The 22,336-nt window shown below is 38.5% G+C and overlaps 1 protein-coding gene across 3 annotated transcripts in view; it reads left to right on the top strand.

The window, feature by feature from the left end:
- Positions 1-22,105, top strand: part of UBE2E3 (ubiquitin conjugating enzyme E2 E3) — a 93,897-nt gene extending 71,792 nt beyond the window's left edge. For all 3 annotated transcript variants that reach the window (XM_052659364.1, XM_052659368.1, XM_052659369.1), the window contains exons 4-6: positions 15,400-15,532; positions 19,353-19,500; positions 21,469-22,105. In XM_052659364.1, the coding sequence (XP_052515324.1) occupies positions 15,400-15,532; positions 19,353-19,500; positions 21,469-21,566 (379 nt within the window). In that variant the 3' untranslated portion in view covers positions 21,567-22,105. The remainder of the gene's footprint in view (positions 1-15,399; positions 15,533-19,352; positions 19,501-21,468) is intronic.
- Positions 22,106-22,336: the final 231 nt, after the last annotated feature.

The raw sequence follows: 22,336 nt of genomic DNA, 5'->3' as shown, positions 1-22,336 counted from the left end.
TACCATTTTGTTAGACGTTTGAGTTTCATTGTTCATTTGCTTTGAGCCTCGTTATACAAGTCTTTATCCACATCTCTGTTTATTCTCTTAGGACAGCTTCTTAGAAGTGGGATTACTTGACCAAATGGCTCTTGACACTTGTGGCTAAAGAACTTTTAAAAGGTTCACTCCTCTCTCCATCCATCAGTATTGTGTGAGCATGACTGTTCCGCCCACACTTTTGCTATCAAGTCCTATAATTTTTGGTCTTTCGAAGGGCCAGGTTTTGTTTTGAGGATTATTTTGACCTTGTTGAGTTTGAGGTGACAGTTGGACAGATAATTATGACATTCAGTAAACGCAGAATATACAGTACTGCAGTTCTAGACTTAGAAGCAATCTATATGTAGTTTCTGTGAAATGTTACCTCAAAGCTATATATATACATATATATATATATAGAGAGAGAGAGAGAGAGGGAGAGAGGGAGAGAGAGGGAGAGAGAGAGGGAGTGTGTATGTGTAATGATAATCTGTGATATCAAAAAGGTAGGGTATGTGAGACTGAACTTTAGGGTAAATCCAGATAATAAGAGATGGAAGTGGGGGAAAAAAGGATCTTTCAAGGGGACAGAATGCAAGTGTTCACCAGTAGGAGGTTGTGGTTTCTGTAAGGTCTTATCCTAAGGAGTGTTTGATTTTAGCTTACTCTGCAGCAGCTGCTTTTGTAATTTAATATTTCTAACCGGGTTTCAGTATGCAGTGTTATGCCAGTAGAACTGTTCTGTGTCACATAGATTAATGTATTCTTGATTGTTTTAGTAAATCTTTTACTGTTTTATATTCTTTTAGATGACATTACTAAAGTCCCTGAATGATAGTTGCAGGCGTTACACTATTTAGGTCTGTTTTAAAAGTGTTTTATAGCTTGATGGTCATAATAATATCTGGTGATGTTACTGGTTAATGTTCTAGATTTAATAATCATTATAATTAATAATGTGTTTTCCCAAATTATGTGGAATTTTCTGTGTGTCACAAGGTGAACTGAGAGAAATCACTAAATATAAATAGGATTTAGAATACTATTTCACCCATCTATGATTGCTCTACCTGATACTTACAAGTCACCCTCTGCTTTGTAATCAGAGAAGGAGAAGGAAATGGTAAGAAAGCAGAGAAGAGGAAGAGCAGGGACCTTAAACAATGATAAGACATTTTACTTTTTAGAGACAAATGTATAGGCAAAATTACTTGTGCGTTGTATGAGTAAGAATGTTTTTGAGACAGTTTCTCATTTGACCACACTTTTAAAAATTGTTGTATTCTGTTGGGCTTCCAACAGAAGCCCATTCTGTTGGTTGGTAACTCAGATGGTAAAGAATTCTTCCAGGAATGTAGGAGACCTAGGTTTGATCCCTGGGTTGGGAAGATCCCCTGGAGAAGGGAATGGCAACCCACTCCAGTATTCTTGCCTGGAGTATTCCATGGACAGAGGAGTCTGGCACGCTGCAATCCATGAGATCGCAAAGAGTCAGACACGACTGAGCAACTAACATTGCTTGCCTGGAAAAGGACAGAGGAACCTGGTGGGCTGCAGTCTATGGGGCCGCAGGGTTGGACACGACTGAGCAACTAGCACCCATGTTGCTGGGTATCATTGTAGCTTTGGGAGATGGTGATGGAGGAGTTGTCCAGGGAGGCTATCATGCCCCTGGCTGAGCCCGACAGAGCAGCATCACTTCATGAATTCACTATAATCTAAGGTGATAATGAGTTTTGGCAAGAAGTTACTGTGGCCCATTAACATCTGTCTGCACAGTAGGAGTACAGAGCCTAGGTAATTGTGTCATAGCTGAGTATTTTCCCATTCTTCCTGCATATCAGCTTCCCCCCCTCCCCCAAGTCCTTTTGAATGTTTTTGGCTACACTTTATATCACCTGATGACCTTTTAAATCTCTCTTAAGCTCAGGCCACACCCCACACTTCACACTGATTAAGTCAAAATCTCTCAGGGCTACAGCCTAAGGATCAGTAATTTTTAAAGCTCCATGGTTGATTCCACTTGGCAGCCAAGGTTGCAACCCATGGCTTCAGATATAGTAATTCCATCGGTGAATTTAGTAGTTCTTAAGAGTGTTGCTGATTAAAATCACCTGGGAGATTTAATCCACACTGTTCCTCCCCTCCCTCTCCCCTTATTATTTGAGTGAACCAGTGTTAACTGAAAGGAATATAGTCCATTCCCTAGATTTGTTAGGACGAAACAAAATGTAAAACAAAGGATTAGTTCGTTAAGTACTCTTTTGGGGAGAAATCCTGCTTATGTAAGTGACTTTGCATTTAACTAGCGTTATTTCATGTTTCATATTTCAAGACTTCCCTGGTAGCTCAGATGGTAAAGTGTTTGCCTACAGTGTGGGAGACCTGGGTTCAGTTGCTGAGTCGGGAAGATCTCCTGGAGAAGGAAATGGCAACTCGCTCCAGTATTCTTGCCTGGAAAATCCCATGGATGGAGGAGCCTGGTAGGCTACAGTCCAAGGGGTCCCAAAGAGTTGGACACGACTGAGCGACTTCACTTTCACTTTTCATTTCATGTTCATAATTTTGTGATATTTGGGCAGTATTTGTACAGCCTCTGTGAGGGCAAAGATTTTTCTATTCATCACTCTGCTTTCAGTACCTAACAGTGCCCAGCAAATAGTGGCTGCTCGGTAAATGTTACAAGAATGGGCCATTAGCACTGAATTTTGAAAGTACCTTGCTTACTGTTTTATATCTATATGTACTACCTGTGTTATGAAGCTTTATAATTACGTTATCCACTAAGGAAAAAGCTCTTTCATAAAACAGAACATAAGCAGGAAATAGATTTATTTAATTTTGAAAAATTTTTGCAGGTCAGGGATCCAGTGTGGGCTTCATAAAGTTTTGAACGAAAATGGAGCGTGCAGCAGAAACAGCTCATACTTGGCGCTCAAACTTTAAAACAAACATACAGAAAAACTAAAAGACAGATCTGTGCTTAAGTTAACATTTATGATAAACTAGACAAGAGCGTGGCACATTTATCAACTTGTTAGTTGTATTTTACCCAGTCATAGTCTGTCCTAAAGTATTCAATAGAGGATGGTAAATTAAAATGAGATGATCCTTTTAAATATGATTGACACATGATACAGATTTACAGTATATTGGCAAAGCTTAAACTTTGGACAAATTAACATAAATTAATTTTGAACGTTAATCTCTTTTGCTTTGCTCCAGACTTTATAATGTGCAAGGAATGGGGGCAAGGATGCTACTTAAGAAAAGATAAGTCATTCTACCCAAGACATCTAAAAGCTTTTATTAAATCTTGGTTATTCCAGAATTAGGGTGTCTCAGGAGGTGCCCAGGTGCTAGGATTGAGGAAAACAAACATATCATACAAATTCACTCTGCCTGTTTAAAATCCTGTGTGGTTTAGATTTCCTCCTGTGGTCTTGGTACTTTAGTCACATAAAACTCACTGGGTTGTTCCCCCCCCCCTTTTTTTAAATTAAGTTAAAAAAAAAGGCAAAACTTTTTTTTTTTTTTGTACATAGGAAACAATTTAGAATAGAATAGAAGAGAGTATACAGTGAAAAGTAGGTTTCCTTTGTACTACAGCGCACCAGATTCTTCTTAGAGGAAAGCATATTAGCATTTTCTTGTATATCTTTCCAGAAAGAGTCTGTTTATATTGCCAACATGCACATGCAGATAGTCGTTGCAGTTTATACCTGTAATAGTGGTATTTGTATCCATTGCTGTGTACTCTCCGTTTTCTTTTTTGTTCCCCCACCCACCCTATTTAACATGTCTTACAGATCTTTCCGAATTACGTTTTCATTTTCCTCACTATAAGTTGGTGTGGTCCCCATGTTCTTAGCAGATGAAGTCTTCTCTAGTCTAACATCCTTTTCAAAGCCACATTTCCCCCCATAGCTCTTCATGTAATTAATCTCTTTTGCTTTGCTCCCATTTACTTTTTTTGTCATTCTATTACATACTTGTCATGGTCTGCTATATATTATCATGATTTATATGTGGTTTTCTAAGTGTCATCTCCTCATCCCTGTGTTTTTCCGTAATCTGGTTTATGCTCATCTGCAGGACCTTAGTTACCACCTGTGCACTCAGGTCTCAGCAATTTGTATCTACTCTGAGTTGTCGATATCTAACACAGACAGGGCTTTGACATTGTGATACATCTGTTTCTTGTGTATTTCTTGTGCATCTCAAAGGCGTCTTAATCCTAGCATGTCCAAAGCCATCTTCTTTTCCATCGTCTCTATCCTAGTATCTGAGTGCGTCTCAATTGTACATCCAGAAAACTGAACTGTTCTTGCTATCTTGTTCTGCCGTACCTCCTATATTCCAAAAAACACAAGTTTGGTTGATTTTTACTCCCTAAATCTATCTCGGATCCATTGTCTTCTCTTTACCTCTAATACGACCTTAGTCCAGTCTGCCTTCATCTTCACCTGAATTATCACAGCAGTCCACTGACATAGCCTTTCTGGTTCTCTTCTAGACCATTTTCCTTATAGCAATATGAAGAATGTTTTCAAAATGTAAATAGTAGTATGACAGCCCTGCCCCTGCTTAAAATATTTTGATGTCAGGATCTATAATACAGCTCAACAGGGTCCTGCTCCCTCTTCAGTTCACCTCTCACTGCACTCTCCCCTGTTCTCTCTGCGTCTGCCACACTAGACTTGTTTCCAGGCCCTGCCGGTCACCTTGCTCCTTACCCCTCTGGGCATTTACCTATGCTGTTTAGTGTTCCCCAGCTCTTTCCTTTAGCCTTTTCCTAGTTAACCCCTACTGAGTGTTTCAAATATCATCTCAAACATTGGTTACTCTGCGAATCTTCCCTGTGCTTCCTAACTAGGTTACATCCTCCTGTCACTCAGCAAATATACTTGTCCTTTGTAGCACGTTCTCTGCTCCTGTGTGTGTGTGTGTATGTGTGTTTATTTGGTTACTCACTATATTCCCAGATAGGCAGTAATTTCCCTGAAGGCAGTGGCCTTTATATCTTGAGTTTTCTGCATAAGTGCTCAGCACAGAATAGAAGATGCTCAGATCTTTAATGAATAAATGAATGACTTTGTTTCCATTTTCTCCATTGAGTCAGCTGTGGTGAAGTGTGCAAACTTTTGCAAAAGCTCAAGCACATACTTCAGGTTCAAAGTGAATTCATATACTCAGCAAGACACAGTATGGCTTAATAAACAATGCTGCAGACTTCCCAAGGCTTTAAATTTACCAGAAAGAGGCAAACTTTCTGGGGATGGGGAATGAGAAGATAGTTGTGAACTGCTGACAGACTGCTAGGTCTCTATTTTCGTTTTCTAAGACATTTCCCCTCTCCCATTGTCTTACATCATTTCTCCCTAACAGTAAACTCATAGTTACTTTCCATCTAGAGAAATATGACTTTTCCCAGAGCAGTCAGGAGTAGCACCTGTTCACTTATAAAACAAATGTTTCAAGTTTGAAAAGAAATACAAAGGTATGGTTAAGATTGTATTCTCTCTAGATAAACTCATTGTGTCTGTCTCCATACTAGCCATGGAGAATTTGGGCAGAGCTACTTACCTGCTGTGAGCCTTGGTTTTCTCATTTGGGAAGCTGGGATCTTACCTCACAGGATTGTTGGGAGGCTTAGGTGAGATACACAGCATTTAGTGTAGTGACCCTGGGCTGTATCGGCGGCATCCAAATGCTCAGTCAGTGCACGTGGTTACTTACTGTTGTTGCTGCAGCAGCTCTTCCTTTGGGGATGTATTTTCCCAATACAAAGGTTGCTTGGTCTACTTCACACATATCCATTTAGCATTTGATGTACTTAATGTGATTAAAGTTTTTCTACATGCCAGGAATATCCCAAAGCCCTGACTGCCATAGATAACCTTATTAAAGTGAGTTTCTCGTTGATCACTGAGATTACCTTCTCGCCCACACTCCACTTTCGTGTCCCAGGGAAGGTAGAACTCTACAGTCTTCAGCCAACAGAGTAGAAGGGACTAGGAGGAGAAAGGGTGCTGAGTGTTTGCCTTAACAACTTGGAGGGGATAATAGATATTCTTGGTGTCTTCATTAGTAAAAGTCTGGGATCTTCACATATATAGTACTTCATTTAAAGTTATGGGGAAATTGTTTAAACTGACTTATGAACCAGCATTGAAACTACCAGTTGTATTAATGTGGTTAAAATGTGACCCAAGTTCCAAATTAACTGATTTTAAAACAGATTTGGAGGGTATGCATCCCTTTTTAAGTCTGAAACTTTTCATAAACCAACAGTTAAAGAAATGGTTACTAACTTGCTTTAATATGGAAACGTTTACTTGTTCTTAACTTTATTTGTATTTTTTTAATCAATAAACTTTATTTTTAGAGCGGTTTTAGGTTCACAGCAAAATTGAGTAGAAAGTACGGAGAGTTCCCATAACACCTGCTGTCCGCACATACATAGCTTCCTCACTACCATCTCTTGACACACTGGTACATTTGTTAATGATGAGCCTACGTTTGACACCTGGTCATCACTCAGTGTCTTTAGCTTACATTAGGGTTCACTCTGGGGTCACTGTGGGTCTGGATGAATGTATAATGATGAGGCAGTAGTGTTATAGAACCCGCCTGCCCATGTAGGAAACACAGGAGACTCGGGTTCAGTTCCTGGGTTGGGAAGATCGCTAGAGAAGGAAATGGCAACCTGTTCCCATGTTCTTGCCTGGGAAATCCCATGGACAGAGAAGCCTGCTGGGGGTCCATGGGGTCACAAAGAGTCGGACATGACTGAGCGCACACCCAGTCAGTACAGAATAGTTACACTGTCCTGAAGGTCCTCTGTGTTCATCCTGTCCTTCCCATTAAACCCTATCCACCACTGATCTTTTTACAGACTCCACAGTTTTGATTTTTTCCAGAACGTCGTATATTTGGAATCCTACGACATGTATGAGTCAGATTGGCTTCTTCCACTGAGAATATGCACTTAAGTTTCCTCTGTGTCTTTTCATGACTTGATAGCTTACTTCTTTTGAACACTGAATAATGTTCTACCCTCTGAATATATTAATACCGATTTATTTATCCATTCACTGACTAAAGGCGATCTTGGTTGCCTCAAAGTTTTGGCCATTATGAAGAAAGCTGCTCTAAACATCCATGTGCAGGTTTTTGTATAGACATAAGGTTTCAGCTCATTAAGTACCAAGGTGCACAGTTGCTGGATTGTGTGGTGAGAGTATATGCTTAGTTTTGTAAGAAACTGGTCAGATTGCCTTCTGAAGAGGCTGTAGCATTTTGCATCCCCACCAGCAGTTAATAAAGTTCCTGTTGGCCACATCTTCGCCAGTATTTGTTGTTGTCAGTGATTGGGATTTTGGCCACTGATAGAGGTGTGTAGTGGTTTCTTGTTTTAATTTAGAATTTCCTAATGATGTCTTTACATTTTATATTAGATCTGTGATCCATTTTGAGTTTATGTTTGTGAAGGGTGTAACGTTTGTGTCCAGATTTTATTTTTTTTTACCATATGGATGTCCAGTTGTCGGTGGCACTATTTTTTGAAAAAACTGTCTCTGTTGCATTGTATTACCTTCATTCCTTTGTCAGGGGTTACTCGACTTTATGTGGGTCTGTTTCTGGCTTCTGTTTCTGTCCAGTTGGTCCATTTGTCTATTCTTTTGCCGGTTCCCCAGTGTCTGGGTTACCGTTGCTGTACAGTAAGTCTTGAAGTTGGATAGTGTCAGTCCTCTGACTTCATTCGCCTTTGATGCTGTGTTGGCTTTCCTGGGTCTTTGTCTCTCATGTAAACTTCATGATCAGTTTGTTGATACCCACAGAGTAATGTGCTGTAGATGGAAAGAACTCACATCTTGACAGTATTGAGTTTTCTTACTCATGAACATAGTGTATTCTCCATTTATTTAGTTCTTCTTTGGTTTTATTTGTATTGGTAATAGATTTTGTATTAATGTAGTGTTTTAAAATTTAGTCATGGTGGATAAGGTCTATTCAGGTCTGTGATGAATAGGTTATATGAACGTATTATCTTAGTTCAAGCTCTTTCATTCTTGTACACATAAAATTAAACCCATGCTTAAGTTAAGAACTTGTATTAATAATTTTTAAATTTTAAATGTGTACTACATGCAGGTATATTTATTTTAGCAGTTTAATGGTTTAAAATGGGATGCTCACCATTGTACTAGTTTTCGTAGTTATGTCCGTCTTCTGTCATTGTCGATAGTCTTATCTCCTTGAATTTAATTCAGCCTATTTTAAGATTGCCATAGGGATAGAAACCATATAGATTTTAGTGCAGATCTTTGCATTTGGCTTTGTATGGAATTAAAAAGCTGTGTGGATAAAAGAATTGTGTTTTTTAAAAAAGGATATGTATAAAATTGAATCTGATATTAAGCATTTGAAATTTCTTCTGGGGCACTCCAGTTCTGTGAAAGGCTACTACTGTTTATGACCCTTGTAGTAACAGTAATTGCTGAATTAATACTCAAGCGATGAGGAAATGGATTTTGCTAAGATCAGTCTTCCTGCTGCTAATGTTTAAAATAATGTGAGTCGTTAACAGTAAGAACAGCTGGTGACAGAAAATTCCCAGGTGCAAGTTTGTCATGCTGTCTTAATTTTCTACCTGCTTTTTACTTGTGTTTGTTTTGTGTAGAAGATATAGTAACTTATGGGAAACATGGTATTTAAAGGGAGGAAAGGAGAAAAACAGTAAAATAAGAGTGCTTCTCATTTTCTTAATAGTATTTAAACAAGTTTAAGTCCTTAATTATGGAATTTAACAATTCATCTTTCTTTTTTGGTGTTAGCAAATAGTGAGATTTCAGTAAACAAGGTTCCTGTTAATTTTGTCTCTACTTTTGCATAATTCGACTCAGAACTGAAATGGATTTTACTTTTGCTGTGTCAGTAAATTACTTAAGTAAATGAACCTTTTCTTCCGAAGTTAATTCAGGTTTACCCCATTATCTGAAAGTAGAGTGCTCCTAGGAAACCTTTGGTAAGCCTAAATGACGTCAAGTGAAGAAGCAGTTACCTTAGGACACGTCTTGCTCACAGTGCACAAAATAAATAAAAATGAAGCACAGATGCCCACAGACATGCAGATCAGAGCTGCGGCAGCTTGACGCTGAGATGCAGGGTGCAGTTCCCGGGGAGGAGGCTGTTGGTGCTGCTCTCTTGCTCAGGACGCGCCGCCTCCTTGTTAAATGCAAGTGAAAACTGGTCGCTATTTTCACCTCTCACCTTTTTTTGCAGAAGCAAAGATCTTCTTCATGTCTCTTTTGGTTGATGAGAACAAGCAGGTCTTTCATAAGAGCAGGCGTAAAGTGGCATGAGAATGGCATAAAGTGAATTTTTAAAAAGCAGGGGATACCTGTATAAAGAAAAAGTTCCTTTTTCACTTTCTCCTTTCCCTTTTTCTTTCCCTTTCCCTTGCCATTAAACACGCTCTAAGAGCTCCCTTTCATCTCCGATTGGGCAGATCGCATAACACTCTAGTCACTTTGAATGATTAAAATACATCCGCTTTTCAGGGCATAAACAGCCCAGCCCACTGTAAGTTAAAGAGCCTGGTTCACATCTTGCAGCCTCATGGAGCTTATATTCTAGTGGGAGACAGACCAATAAATAGTAAGTGAGAGGAATAGATAAAATACACGTTAGAGGCTGATTGGTGCTATGGGAAAAAATAGGAAGAAGATGACATGTGTGATTGTGTGTGGCGTTTAGATGAGAGCGGCCAAGAAAAGCCTCACTGAGAAGGTGGGGTTTGAGTCAACAAAGACCTTGAGGTGGTGGAGCACAAACCATGTGCATATTTGAGGAAGAGCGTTCCAGGCAGAGGGACACTGGTGCAGAGGCCCCAGGTGGATATGTACAGTATATGTTGAAGAAAGTTGTGTAGCCAGCTGAACAGGGAAAAGAGGAGCAGATGAAAAGGATAGCAGCAAATGATACAGTGCCTTTAGGTCATAGAACTTTAACACAGAATAAGAAGGGAAGCCTTATTATGGAGGGTTTTGACCACAGTTATGTGAGCTGATTTACTATCACGCTGTCTGGTTGTCTTTGACAATAGACTACCGTGGTGGGGTTAGGGTCCCACAGGGAAACAAGGAGGCTACTGTAGTTAAGCTGCCAAAGGATGCTGGTGTTTTCAGTCAAGGGAGGTGATCGGGAGAAGTAGTAGAATTTGAGGTATGTTTTGAAGATAAAACCAGTGGAATTTACAGATGTGGGATAGAGATGAGTGCTGTCAAGGGTGAGGTCTAGGCGTTTGCTCTGAGTAGGCAAAAGTAGGGAAACTTGTAAGAGGAATCGGGATCAGGGATTCAATTTGGGGCATGTTAAACTTTTTAAAATTATTGGATTCAAAATATTAGATTTCAAAGTAAAGACTGTTTAGTAGGCATTTAGATTTATAGCCCTGAAAATCAGTATAGAAATGTTCAGAGCTTACTGTTGCTGTTGTAAGCCATAAAATAGCAGATCAACAAAAGAGTATATGTTCATAGAAAGGAGAAGTTTAAGGACTGAGCTCTGAAGGACTGGCAATATTTAGAAGTTAGGGAGACAAGAAATGGCAACAGTGATTGCCATACTGATAATGGCATTTAGTGATTGAGAAGGAGGGGCCAGGAAAGTTAGGAGGAAAACCAGTAAGTACAATGAAGCAGAGAAAGCATATCAAGGAGGAAGAAGTGACTGACTGTGTCTATAAGATGAAGATTGAGAAATGAGCAATCAGAGCAGGGATGAGGTCACTGGTGACCCTGGATGAGAGCTGTTCCAGTGGGGGGGGGGGGGGGTTGGGTAAGAGCCTGTTAGGGGTAACTGAAACGAGAGCTGGAAGCGGTAGAGGAATCAAGGTTAGCTCAAAGATTCAGGAAATGGCATCTTAGTCTTGTGGGCATGATTCACCAGAGGGAAAAACTGATGCTCCAGGATGGAGTATAGAATTGTTGGAGTGTTGTTCTTTTTGGAAAAGAGAGACTAAGAACTAGTGGAAAGGTGTCGTTAGGACCTGTCTTGCGATTGCCAGCATTTAGCACCCCTTATCTACTCAGTTATGACGCCTCGGTGGCAGGTCAGCTACTAGCCTGTAAAATGTTGTGGTTGAATTAGATTGAAGTCAGTCGTATATCCAGCACGCCCCCGCCACCTCCCCCCGTCCATCTACCTCCCCACTAACCCACATCTTGGTTAGCAGGTAGCACCTTTGAGAAAGTTATTCCAGATAGGGCAGCCAACAAGGGCTAAATTTTAGCCCTAACTTACCTTGTGCTGTGCTAAGTTGCTTCAGTTGTATCTGACTGTTTGTGACCTCATGGACCGTAGCCCACCAGGCTCCTTTGTCCATGGGGTTCTCAGGGAAATACTGGAGTAGGTTGCCATTTCCTTTTCCAGGGGATCTTCCCAACCCAGCGATCGAACCCACATCTCTTTTAAGTCCTGCACCTTAGGCTAGGTGTTCTTAGAACACAACCATGAGCTACAGCCCTGCTAGGTCTACTCCAAGACAGTGGCCGGTGCTGCTGCTAAGTCCCTTCAGTCGTGTCCGACTCTGTGAGACCCCATAGACGGCAGCCCACCAGGCTACCCCATCCCTGGGATTCTCCAGGCAAGAACACTGGAGTGGGTTGCCATTTCCTTCTCCACCAAGACAGTGGGGAAAACCACATTTCATATCCTGCTGTCATAGCCAGATCCTTAGTGTCTTGTAGCAGAAATAGCGCAACTGAGAAGAAAGCAAATTTAAGAACCAAGAATTTGCTGTGGGAGTCCCAGCTCTTCCACCACCTGGAAGAGAGTATTTGAGATGGATGACTTACTTTCTGTGAATTGGTTTCTTCAAATGTAAAACGAGGGGTTGAGCGTCAACCAGATCCTTTTCATGCTGAAATTCTGTGAATCACTAAAGTATAGTAATCCCCAGCCATCTCAAGCATAACATAATTCTGCCAAAAACCAGAGTATCACTGAGGATATTCATTCAGTTTCTTTGGAGAATAGCCTTTCTTATATTGCTCCCCAAATATTCGGGAAATTTGACTGAAGATTAAATTATACATAGTAGCACAGAAATTGTAAGAAGAAATATACGTATAGCAAAACCATTGAGGTCAATAGAGAGTTATTCAGATTTCGTCCAAATTCTATCAGAATGTTTTGTAGCTGTGGGATATATGGAAAGTTATTTAACTCTCTGAACTTTAGTTTCCTCATCTAAAAAATAGTGATCTAATAGTAGTATGTTTTATAGCTTCTTAAGGAGAATTCAGTGAGATGTGTACTGTGGTGCTTTGAAAAATGCTTGGCTTCTTATGAAGTAAACCTTAGTTGCTGCTTTTATCATTGTCATTGTTGTCAGTGTGTGGAGGACTTGTATGGTTTAGAAGCAGCGTAGTAAAGCAGCTGTACTGTAAAAGTCTCACATTATAGTTTTATAATGATTACTTTGAGTCATCAAGGGAAAAATTAACTTAGAAAAGGAAATGTCATTGAATCAGGTTAAACTCTTCTTTTTATAAACAAAACTGGTACTTCATTTTGTATCTTTTTAGTTAGAGCGAAAATTCCCTTAAGGAGTATACCTGATTCTCAAATGATTACCGAACAATGAGCCATTACTGTAATTAGTTTCAGTTGTATATACTTCAGACTTAGAAAATAATGTTTTTCAAAAATATATTTTCTGTAAATAGGCCATAATAGTAAGATTTTATAGTTCATGTATGTCTACCTTTAAAATAGGTTTTTGAAACATACGATAAACATTTTGATTGTACCATCAAGTTTTCTACACTCTTTCTGTATGAACTGTTTTCAGAGTGATTATTGATAGCATTGCTTGCTTAATGTTTACAGTCTACAGTGTATGTCTTACCGAATTAAGAATGGCACCCCACTCCAGTACTCTTGCCTGGAAAATCCCATGGATGAAGGAGCCTGGTAGGCTGCAGTCCATGGGGTTGCTAAGAGTCGGCCACGACTGAGAGACTTCCCTTTCACTTTTCACTTTCATGCATTGGAGAAGGAAATGGCAACCCACTCCAGTGTTCTTGCCTGGAGAATCCCAGGGTGGGGGGAGGGGGGGCAGAGCCTGGTGGGCTGCCGTCTGTGGGGTCACAGAGTCGGACATGACTGAAGCGACTTAGCAGCAGCAGCAGATCATTTAATGTATGTTTGAATGTCCTAACGTCATTGCTTTATCAGTGTTGGTTTGCACTTATTTTAAATCAAACATGTGGATTATTTCTAAACTGACAGTCGCTAAAAGAAGAAAAGCATATATACTTCAGAGCAGAAAGTTAAGTTAGTCTGTAATGTTAGAGAGAAATAGAAGTCTGTAAGGTAAATTTGAAAACTACTGTGAGTTTAGATTTTATTTGAATTGTCTGTCATTGTAGTTTATAAATGAAATGATGGTATTGAACACAATGTAATGTACTCAGGATTTAACACCACCTAGCACTCAGACCTTGAGATACATTCTCACTAAAGGGAACCAGAGCCCCTTGAAGAAGTAGCAGATTCCAAGGATGGAGCCTGGAACATACTGTAATGCTAAAAAGTAAGAAAATGCTTCCCCCAAAATGATGGTGGCGTATGATAAGGATACAGGGGTCATTTTGAAGATGTTCCCATTGGCCAAATCTGGGATAATTTGAGCATCAAAATAATTAAATGCAGTAGGAATGATGCTAAAGCTGAAACTCCAGTACTTTGGCCACCTCATGTGAAGAGTTGACTCATTGGAAGACTCTGATGCTGGGAGGGATTGGGGGCATGAGGCAAAGGGGACGACAGAGGATGAGATGGCTGAATGGCATCACTGACTCAATGGACGTGAGTTTTAGTGAACTCCGGGAGTTGGTGATGGGCAGGGAGGCCTGGCATGCTGTGATTCATGGGCTCGCAAAGAGTCAGACACGACTGAGCGACTAAACTGAACTGAACTGAAGAATTCTAAATGATTAGGAAAAAAGATAGGAATCCATGAGACCTCACTAGTAATACACATGTTCATACAGATAGGAGAAGAGAGGGTTCAAGCACCAACTGGTAAATGTGAAGGAAATGCTGACATTGGAAAACTATGATTTTATCACTGTCATAGTTCAGTTCACTTAGCCAGGAATCTCAAGTCGATGTTAAATCTAGGGTAGACATGCTATGAAGAGTGGGGTACTTGCACGGTCTTAGGCTTCCCTCCTGTTGGTTCAAGCAGTAAAGAATCTGCCTGCAACGCAGGAGACACAGGAGACTCGAGTTCGATCCCTGAGTCAGAAAGATTGCCTAGAGGAGAGCATGGTGAACCACTCCAGTATTCTTGCTGGGAAAAATCCCATGAACAGAGGAGCCTTGCAGGCTCTGGTCCATGGGGTCACAGAGTAGGACATGCCTGAAGCAACTGAGCACACACATACTGAGTTTCCAAAGACTGCTTCTTGGTTGCAGTCGCATAGTTCTTGATCCGGATAATGAAAATTAACATCACCAGTGTGCCTCTGGATATGACACCCTGGGAAGAACACAGCATCACTTATGTTGTCTTCTAGCCAGGAATGTACTACCTGCATATAATCGTAAGGAAACACCAGACAAGTTCACAGTGATGAGCGTTCTATTAAAATAAGAACTGTATTCTTCAAAAATGCTAAATGTTGTAGTAGGCAAAGGAAGGCTGAAAGGCTCTGTGTTAAAGGAGACTAAAGACACTGGACATGTACAATACTGTATTGGTTTTGCCACACTAAAAAAAATTAAAAAAAAAAAAAGACACTGGACATAGATGGTTGATCTCAAGACTGGGATTCTGTATCTGGAGGAAAACTGAGGTTTTCTTTAAGGCATAATTGGGTCAGTTGACATTATTTTGCAGATTGTAGGTATTGTACAGATTTTACTTTTATTGAAGTTGTACTGTATTGCAGTTATATTAGGTTGTTTTAGGAAATGATACTGAAATACTTAATGAGGAAAGGACTATGATAGATTGAACTTGGCTTAGAAAAAAAGCATGGGGTGTGTGTATGTGTGTGTGTGTGTGTGTGTGTGTGTGTGTGTATTTTAGAAATGGGAGATGGAGAAAGAGAAAAGGAGTTGACTAAAGCAAATGAGCAAAGTGGAATTCTGGATAAAGTTTCTTTGTTCTTGTGATTTTTCTATAAGTTAGAACTATTTCCAAATATGTTTATTCACACATCCCTGCACAAGTTGGTTGAGGGTTGTTTTTTTTTATATTTATCTCGTACAAATTTACCTTTGATACTTAATTGGTTTAAGATGCTAATATTCATAGATCACAGATACACACATTGATTTTTAATTTCTTTTAAATAGTGCTGGGCCTAAAGGAGATAACATTTATGAATGGAGATCGACTATACTTGGTCCACCAGGTTCTGTATATGAAGGTGGTGTGTTTTTTCTGGATATCACATTTTCATCCGATTATCCATTTAAGCCACCAAAGGTAAGAACCTAGAATTGCGTTCTTTAATACTTATTCTTTCCAGAATCAGTTATAATAAGAGTTAATGTGTGGATGAAGTTACTGTTTTTCATGGATTATGTGGAAACTCTTATAACCAACGATTTTTAAAATGTGGTAGTAATTGACTTCTGTTTTACAAATAGCTTTGTATACAATCAGTGGAGAGTGTGTTAAATGTAAATAAAGGTATGCCACTTTGCATATCAATAAGCAAATAAATTATGGTATGAGAGAAAATATCATATGAACCTTACTTAAGAAATCTGTTGGGATAAAAGGTAAATTTGACAGCTTCCAGAAATAAGGAAATTTTTTGCTGAATACCCTATCGTTATAGATGGAAAAAAAACTAGAAACCGATAGCAAAGAAGAGGGAACTAATACTATTTAATACATTTATTTTGTGCCCGCTGTAAGTATGCTGCATTAATGAGAAGGAGAGAGGCTGAGTGAGAATTATGTGGATAACAGCGAAAAGGGTTGAGTTGTGTCTTATAGTGACTGACAATTATTTTTAAAGTCTTAAACATAGCAGTTACTTGAGTAGCTCCTTCCTCGGACTTCTCCCTGTAAAATGGTCCAGCCAGCAGTTACTACCATCAGCATTAAGTGTGAGTCTAATTATGCTCTAGTTAGACTTACAAGATGTTGTAGAGAAATGTTAAGCCAGCTTTCATGAAATGTTTTTCTTTTCAATGTAGTTCCTTACATTCCTTCCATTATTTAAAATATGTATAGCGATTTAGAGCCTGTGCTCACATGGCTGCGTGTTATGTGTGTGTATAAACATAATTTTTTTAAAATTCCCTCACTGAATAAGGTAACAACAGTTCCACCTAGTGGTATTTACCTCAAATTGCAGATAGCAGGGTTCCTTATCAACTACAGGTATTTGCTCACAACTATAGCTGTCAGTTCTTGAGTGCTTTCCTAAGTGGTCCCATCAGCATCTAAGATTTTTAACTGATTGTTTTATTTAATGTTCTCCAGTATGTCGAGTAGCTCTTGATAGATCAAAGTGACAAAACCCTCATGTTAATAAAACTGAAGATTGTATTCATACTCGGAATGACACATGTTAAATTCTAGCATATCATTAACTATTTAGTTTGCCTTAAGTCCTTAAGTTTCCTGTATGATACAGGAAAGCAAAACCTTAGCAAAATAGTTCATGACTGTATCTATAGTAATACTTATTTCTACTTGCCTCATTTTTCATATAGGAAATTGGTTTTAACATGGTAGAAAAATAAGCAGAAAAAGATTTACAAGATTTCGTTTTTATGAAATTGTCTTTATATTTGAGGGATAATTTGTTAAAGGAAAACACATTTTTCTTAGCATCTTTTAATGAAAATAGAAATTGACTGTCATAGTTACGTATATATGACTTGTCATCATTGTTTTGGTTAATACAGTGTTTATTAACTTAGCATGTTAATTTTTTTTGTTAAAGTCTCAATATTTTTATTTTCTAGCCCTTTAATGTTGATTCCTTCCTCTTCCCTAAGATGTCTTATGTAGTATTTTGAAGCGTTCTTCAGGTCTATAGTTGGACGAGTGAAAAAGAATAAAACTTCTACTGTTATCTTGGTTTAGGTATAATTGCTTCTCTACAGTTTTGCTTATTTTTGAAGTTCAGATAAGGTGTTGAACTTCTTGAAGAATCATAGAAATTTAATTCTTTTCTATTCATTGGTTTAAAAGCTGAAAGTATTCAAAATATTAATCATGTTTTGTAAGCTCTGTATTGAATAGTCAGCTGTCAATGACACGAACATATGTTATTCCCATATTCTAGAGCAGAGCCAATAGAAATATAATGCAGGATCCATGTGTCATTTTTTATAGAAACAGTGAAATTAATTTTAATAACATTTTACTTAATCCAGCCGCATGTCCAAAAATATTGTCATTTCAATATGTAATCAGTAGAATTATCATGAATGCCCTATTTTACATTCTCTGGTATTGAGTCTTTGAAATCTAGTGTGTATTTTATACTTTTAGCCCATCCTATTTCTTACCAGCCACATTTTAGGAGTTCTGTGTAACTAGCATGTACTGTGTTAGAACAGTTGTAGAATTATATACAGTAGTTTCTTCTTATCCTCAGAAGCAGAATTCCAAGAGCCTCAGTGGATGCCTGAAATCACAGATAATACCAGACTCTTTATAATGCTGTTTTTTCCTATGCATAAATACCAATGATAAAGGTTAATTTATAAATTAGGCACAGTAAGAAATAAATAACTAATAATAAAATTAGAGCAATTAAAGCAGTCTACTGTAATAAATGTTATGAGATTGTGGTCCCTCTCAAAATATCTTGCACACATCGAATGCCTTTTCCATTGTAACTAAGCACCTGTGGCTGTAGCTTTTGCGGCTTGAGGTGCAACAGCAAAACTGGCACAAGTTCCCCCGACTCCTCCCCCAGCTTTTTTTTTTTTTTTTTGCAATTTCATGGATAAAAGTCTCATTCTTACCATAGATCTTAGCAGCCTCAGAGTAGAATTTGTTTTCCTGCCCTTACTACATTGAACACTTCCATCTTCTCACTCAACACAAGAACTTCATGGCTTCTCTTTCCAGATCTGAATTGCCAGCATCACTGCTCTTGAGCTTTGGGGCAGTTATGAAATAAAGTAAGGGTGACTTGAATGCAAGCACTGCAGTACTGCAGCAGTTGAGCTAATAGCCAGGATGCTACTTAGTAGCCTGTGACTGGGCAGGATTATGCTGAACACCCAGGCAGGGCAGGACGGTGCAAGATTTCATCGTGCCACTCAAAACAGCACAGTTTAAAACTTATAAATTGTTCATTTCTGAACTTTTGCATTTAATATCTTTGGATCCTAGTTGACCTGAGGGGTCTAAAACTGGAACCGTGGAGGGTAAAAGTGGGGATAAAATGGGTACGACTGTGGTCTCTTCCTTCTCCTTGCCCACTACACCAGGGGTGGCTTTCTTGTTTTTAATTATGCATCCTTATCGGAAATACACATTTGAGGGCATTACCCATTTTCTTCCCAGACTCCACTTGGGAGATTACCAGTTCCAAGGATTCGGGAACTATCTTTTCTATTTTGCAGTTCTAAATTAAGAATTAACCACTGAATTTGTGTTTGTGATTGTTTTGAAATTTGCCAGTATTTGTTTCTATGATTTATTCTTTTTTTTTCACATGTTTCAATGATATAATGGTTTCCTTTATTCAGTAGTTTAAGACCTTACTTGTTTTGTTTGACTGTCTTATTCTAACAAGACAGTGAGCCAAGTTTGAGAAATTGAAACACTGGTGATTTCACCAACCTTCTGCAGTATTTTTTGACACATGGTGAGAGATTAGTGATGAGTTGATGGCCTTTTTTTTACTAATGTAACTTTAGTTTTATGTTTAAAATATTCTTCACTACTTTCTGTCACCTTTGGCACCAAAACATTTCTGTTCTCCCTCATTTCCTATTTTTAAATAGGGGTGTATGTGTACATGCCCACACATACATATATTGAATTACTGTATCAACAATTCTGTACCTCGCTTTGTTTTAAAAGCAATGTAAAAAAAAAAAATAAATAAAAGCAATGTAGTTCCTGCTATACTGGATAAAAACAAAATTTCCTGCAACTGAATTAAATAAAATAATTTAATTTTGCTATTACAAAAACTAGTGTTTGATTAGCTCTTCAGTTATATGCTATTTGCTGTGATCTGTAATATGTTCCACTTCATTTTTGCTAGTGAGAGTTTTGGTTGGTAATAAAGCTTATCTGTTTTTAATGTCGCTGCCCTTAGGTTACTTTCCGCACCAGAATCTATCACTGCAACATCAATAGTCAGGGAGTCATCTGCCTGGACATCCTTAAAGACAACTGGAGTCCTGCTTTGACTATTTCAAAGGTTTTGCTGTCAATTTGTTCTCTTTTGACAGACTGCAACCCTGGTAAGTAGATTTTTATTAACACATTCAGTGAGGCTCCAAAAATCGGTGCATTTTTCTCAGCTTAAGGCCTAAGGTGAATTTGAGAAGTAAATTCTATTGGTAGAAATATCAGCAAAAAACACTTTTTGAGAAGCTTATCAATGCCATTTCAATTAGAATAGACCAAAAGTTTCACAATAACTTCCTTTAGTTTGTTAATGGCGTAAGTAAGTAAGTGTTAGTCACTCAGTCGTGCCCCGTCGTGCCCCGTCGTGCCCCGTCGTGCCCGACTCTTTGTGACCCCATGGACTGCAGCCCACCAGGCTCCTCTGTCCATGAGATTTTCCAGGCAAGGATACTGGAGTGGGTAGCCATTTCCTTCTCCAGGGGATCTTCCCAACCCAGGGATCGAACCCAGGTCTCCTGCACTGCAGGCAGATTCTTTACCCACTGAGCTACGAGGAAACCCCTTGTTAATGGCGTAAAGTAAGTGAGTAAGTGAAGTCGCTCAGTTGTGTCCGACTCTTTGCGACCCCATGGACTGTAGCCTACCAGGCTCCTCTGTCCATGGAATTTTCCACCCTGTAATTATTTTCTCCCTCCCTGTTATTGCTGAACTCCGTTTGCTGAATTATGGAGCTGTGCAGACCCCTCTGATGAGAGCAATGTTTCTGACACCAGGGCCTCTGCTCTTGCTCCTTCCCTGCTGTCGTGTGCTTGCATGCAGCCAGCTGCTCAGCGGTGAAGGGCTTCTTGTTCTCCCTTCCATCCTTCTTGGATTATGGTCAGTTTTATTAGATGTGGTAATAGTGGATATTATAATGATAACTGATGAGAGGGTTAGACTAGATTATGATTATTAAAATTCAGGGATAAAGTCATTAGTGTGTAACTTTTAAGAAATGCTTAACTGCCACACACAATCTTCCATGTGGGTAGCTGACTTGAAAAAGTAATGTTTAGGCGTGGGATTTCGCATGTGATATCTTACTAGGAGGTCATTTTGTAAAGAAATTGACTTATTTTTTCCTAAATATTTAATCAACCACCAAAGGTTATTGCTGTTATCTTACACCCAGCAGTTGCATATGTACCGTAGATAGAGCAATAGTATAGGGATGTGTAGAAGGATATTCATTATGACATCATTTATTAAAGCAAAAGATTGTAAACAACCTACATGGCCATTAATAGAGGATGTAGCTTAAAGAGGTAGCTCTGTGTGAATTAATGGAGAAAATTCTCGAAGATACATTAAACTAAAAAAGCACAGCACTGAAAAATAGGCAATAATATTCTAAATGCTTATAAATATATATAATGTCTCTGGGTAGAGATGCTATAAATCGTTTGCCAGGAAGAGAAACTTCTAAATAGTTGGAGGCAGGAAGGAAGAGAGCTTTTTTTTACATTTTACTGGCTGTTGTTTGATGTGCCTCAAATTTTGTAGCACATGTACATAGTGGACCTTCTTGAAAAACAAGCTCCAAATAAAATTTACATCTCAGATTCAATTTCCCGCTCAGACAATTATTTAAAACAAAATGGCAAGTAAGTCTTCAAATGGAGGTAAGGATGATGATTTGAATCATATTATTGTACAGAATGAAAGAAATATTTCATTCTGAAAAGCCTTGTATCATAGGATCTGCAGTTGGAAAAAATAATTTTTAAGTATCCATGGAAAGACAAATACTGGCGCACTTACTTTTCAGTACAGTTCTAATGGTGAAAAATAGTTTTTATATATTAAAGATGTACACATTTTAAAAAAATCACACATTTTAAAAGCTTTATTAACTATCTTAAAGAGGCTTTTCTAATTTGAATATTAAAATATAAAGATGATTTTAAGCATTTTTCTTTTTGAGAAATTAGCCATTATATATCAAGATGCTGCTGAAAAATCAACATTTCAGTTCCAAACTGCTAGAACTGAACTGTTAAGACACTGTATAATATCTTCTAATGTTCTTTCCACTTTTCCAGCGGATCCTCTGGTTGGAAGCATAGCCACTCAGTATTTGACCAACAGAGCAGAACATGACAGGATAGCCAGACAGTGGACCAAGCGATATGCAACATAATTCACATAATTTGTATGCAGTGTGAAGGAGCAGAAGGCATCTTCCCACTGTGCTGCAGATCTTTATAGCCTTTACAATACGGACTTCTGTGTATATGTTATACTGATTCTACTCTCTGCTTTTATCCTTTGGAGACTGGGAGACTCCCCAAAAAGGTAAATGCTATCAAGAGTAGAACTTTGTAGCTGTAGATTAGTTCTGTTTAAAACGCCTACTTGCAAGTCTTGCTTCTTTGGGATATCAAAATGTATTTTGTGATGTACTAAGGATACTGGTCCTGAAGTCTACCAAATATTATAGTGCATTTTAGCCTAATTCATTATCTGTATGAAGTTATAAAAGTAGCCGTAGATGATTAGGAATTATGTCATTTGTATTAAACCCAGATCTATTTCTGAGTATGTGGTTCATGCTGTTGTGAAAAATGTTTTACCTTTTACCTTTGTCAGTTTGTAATGAGAGGATTTCCTTTTACCCTTTGTAGCTCAGAGAGCACCTGATGTATCATCTCAAACACAATAAACATGCTCCTGAAGGCATAGTTTCCTGTCGTAATATTTTAAGTCAGTTTTGTTAGAAGGCGTGTCTGAGATGATTGTTGTTGAAATAAAAATGTGAATATGAAGACTGACTACGAAGGACTAGTACAAATAAATCATTTATTAAATGGAAAACATTTGAAATCTTATAAATGTGTAGAGTTTTCTTCCTCTAAGTCCTAATGAGAGAATACATGAGCTTAAATATACAGAAATACATTTTTAACCATT

Source organism: Budorcas taxicolor, chromosome 2, assembly GCF_023091745.1.
Source record: "Budorcas taxicolor isolate Tak-1 chromosome 2, Takin1.1, whole genome shotgun sequence".
Lineage (NCBI taxonomy): Eukaryota > Metazoa > Chordata > Mammalia > Artiodactyla > Bovidae > Budorcas > Budorcas taxicolor.
The sequence above is the reverse complement of the archived record's forward strand: the minus strand, read 5'-3'. Positions and strand labels throughout refer to the sequence as shown.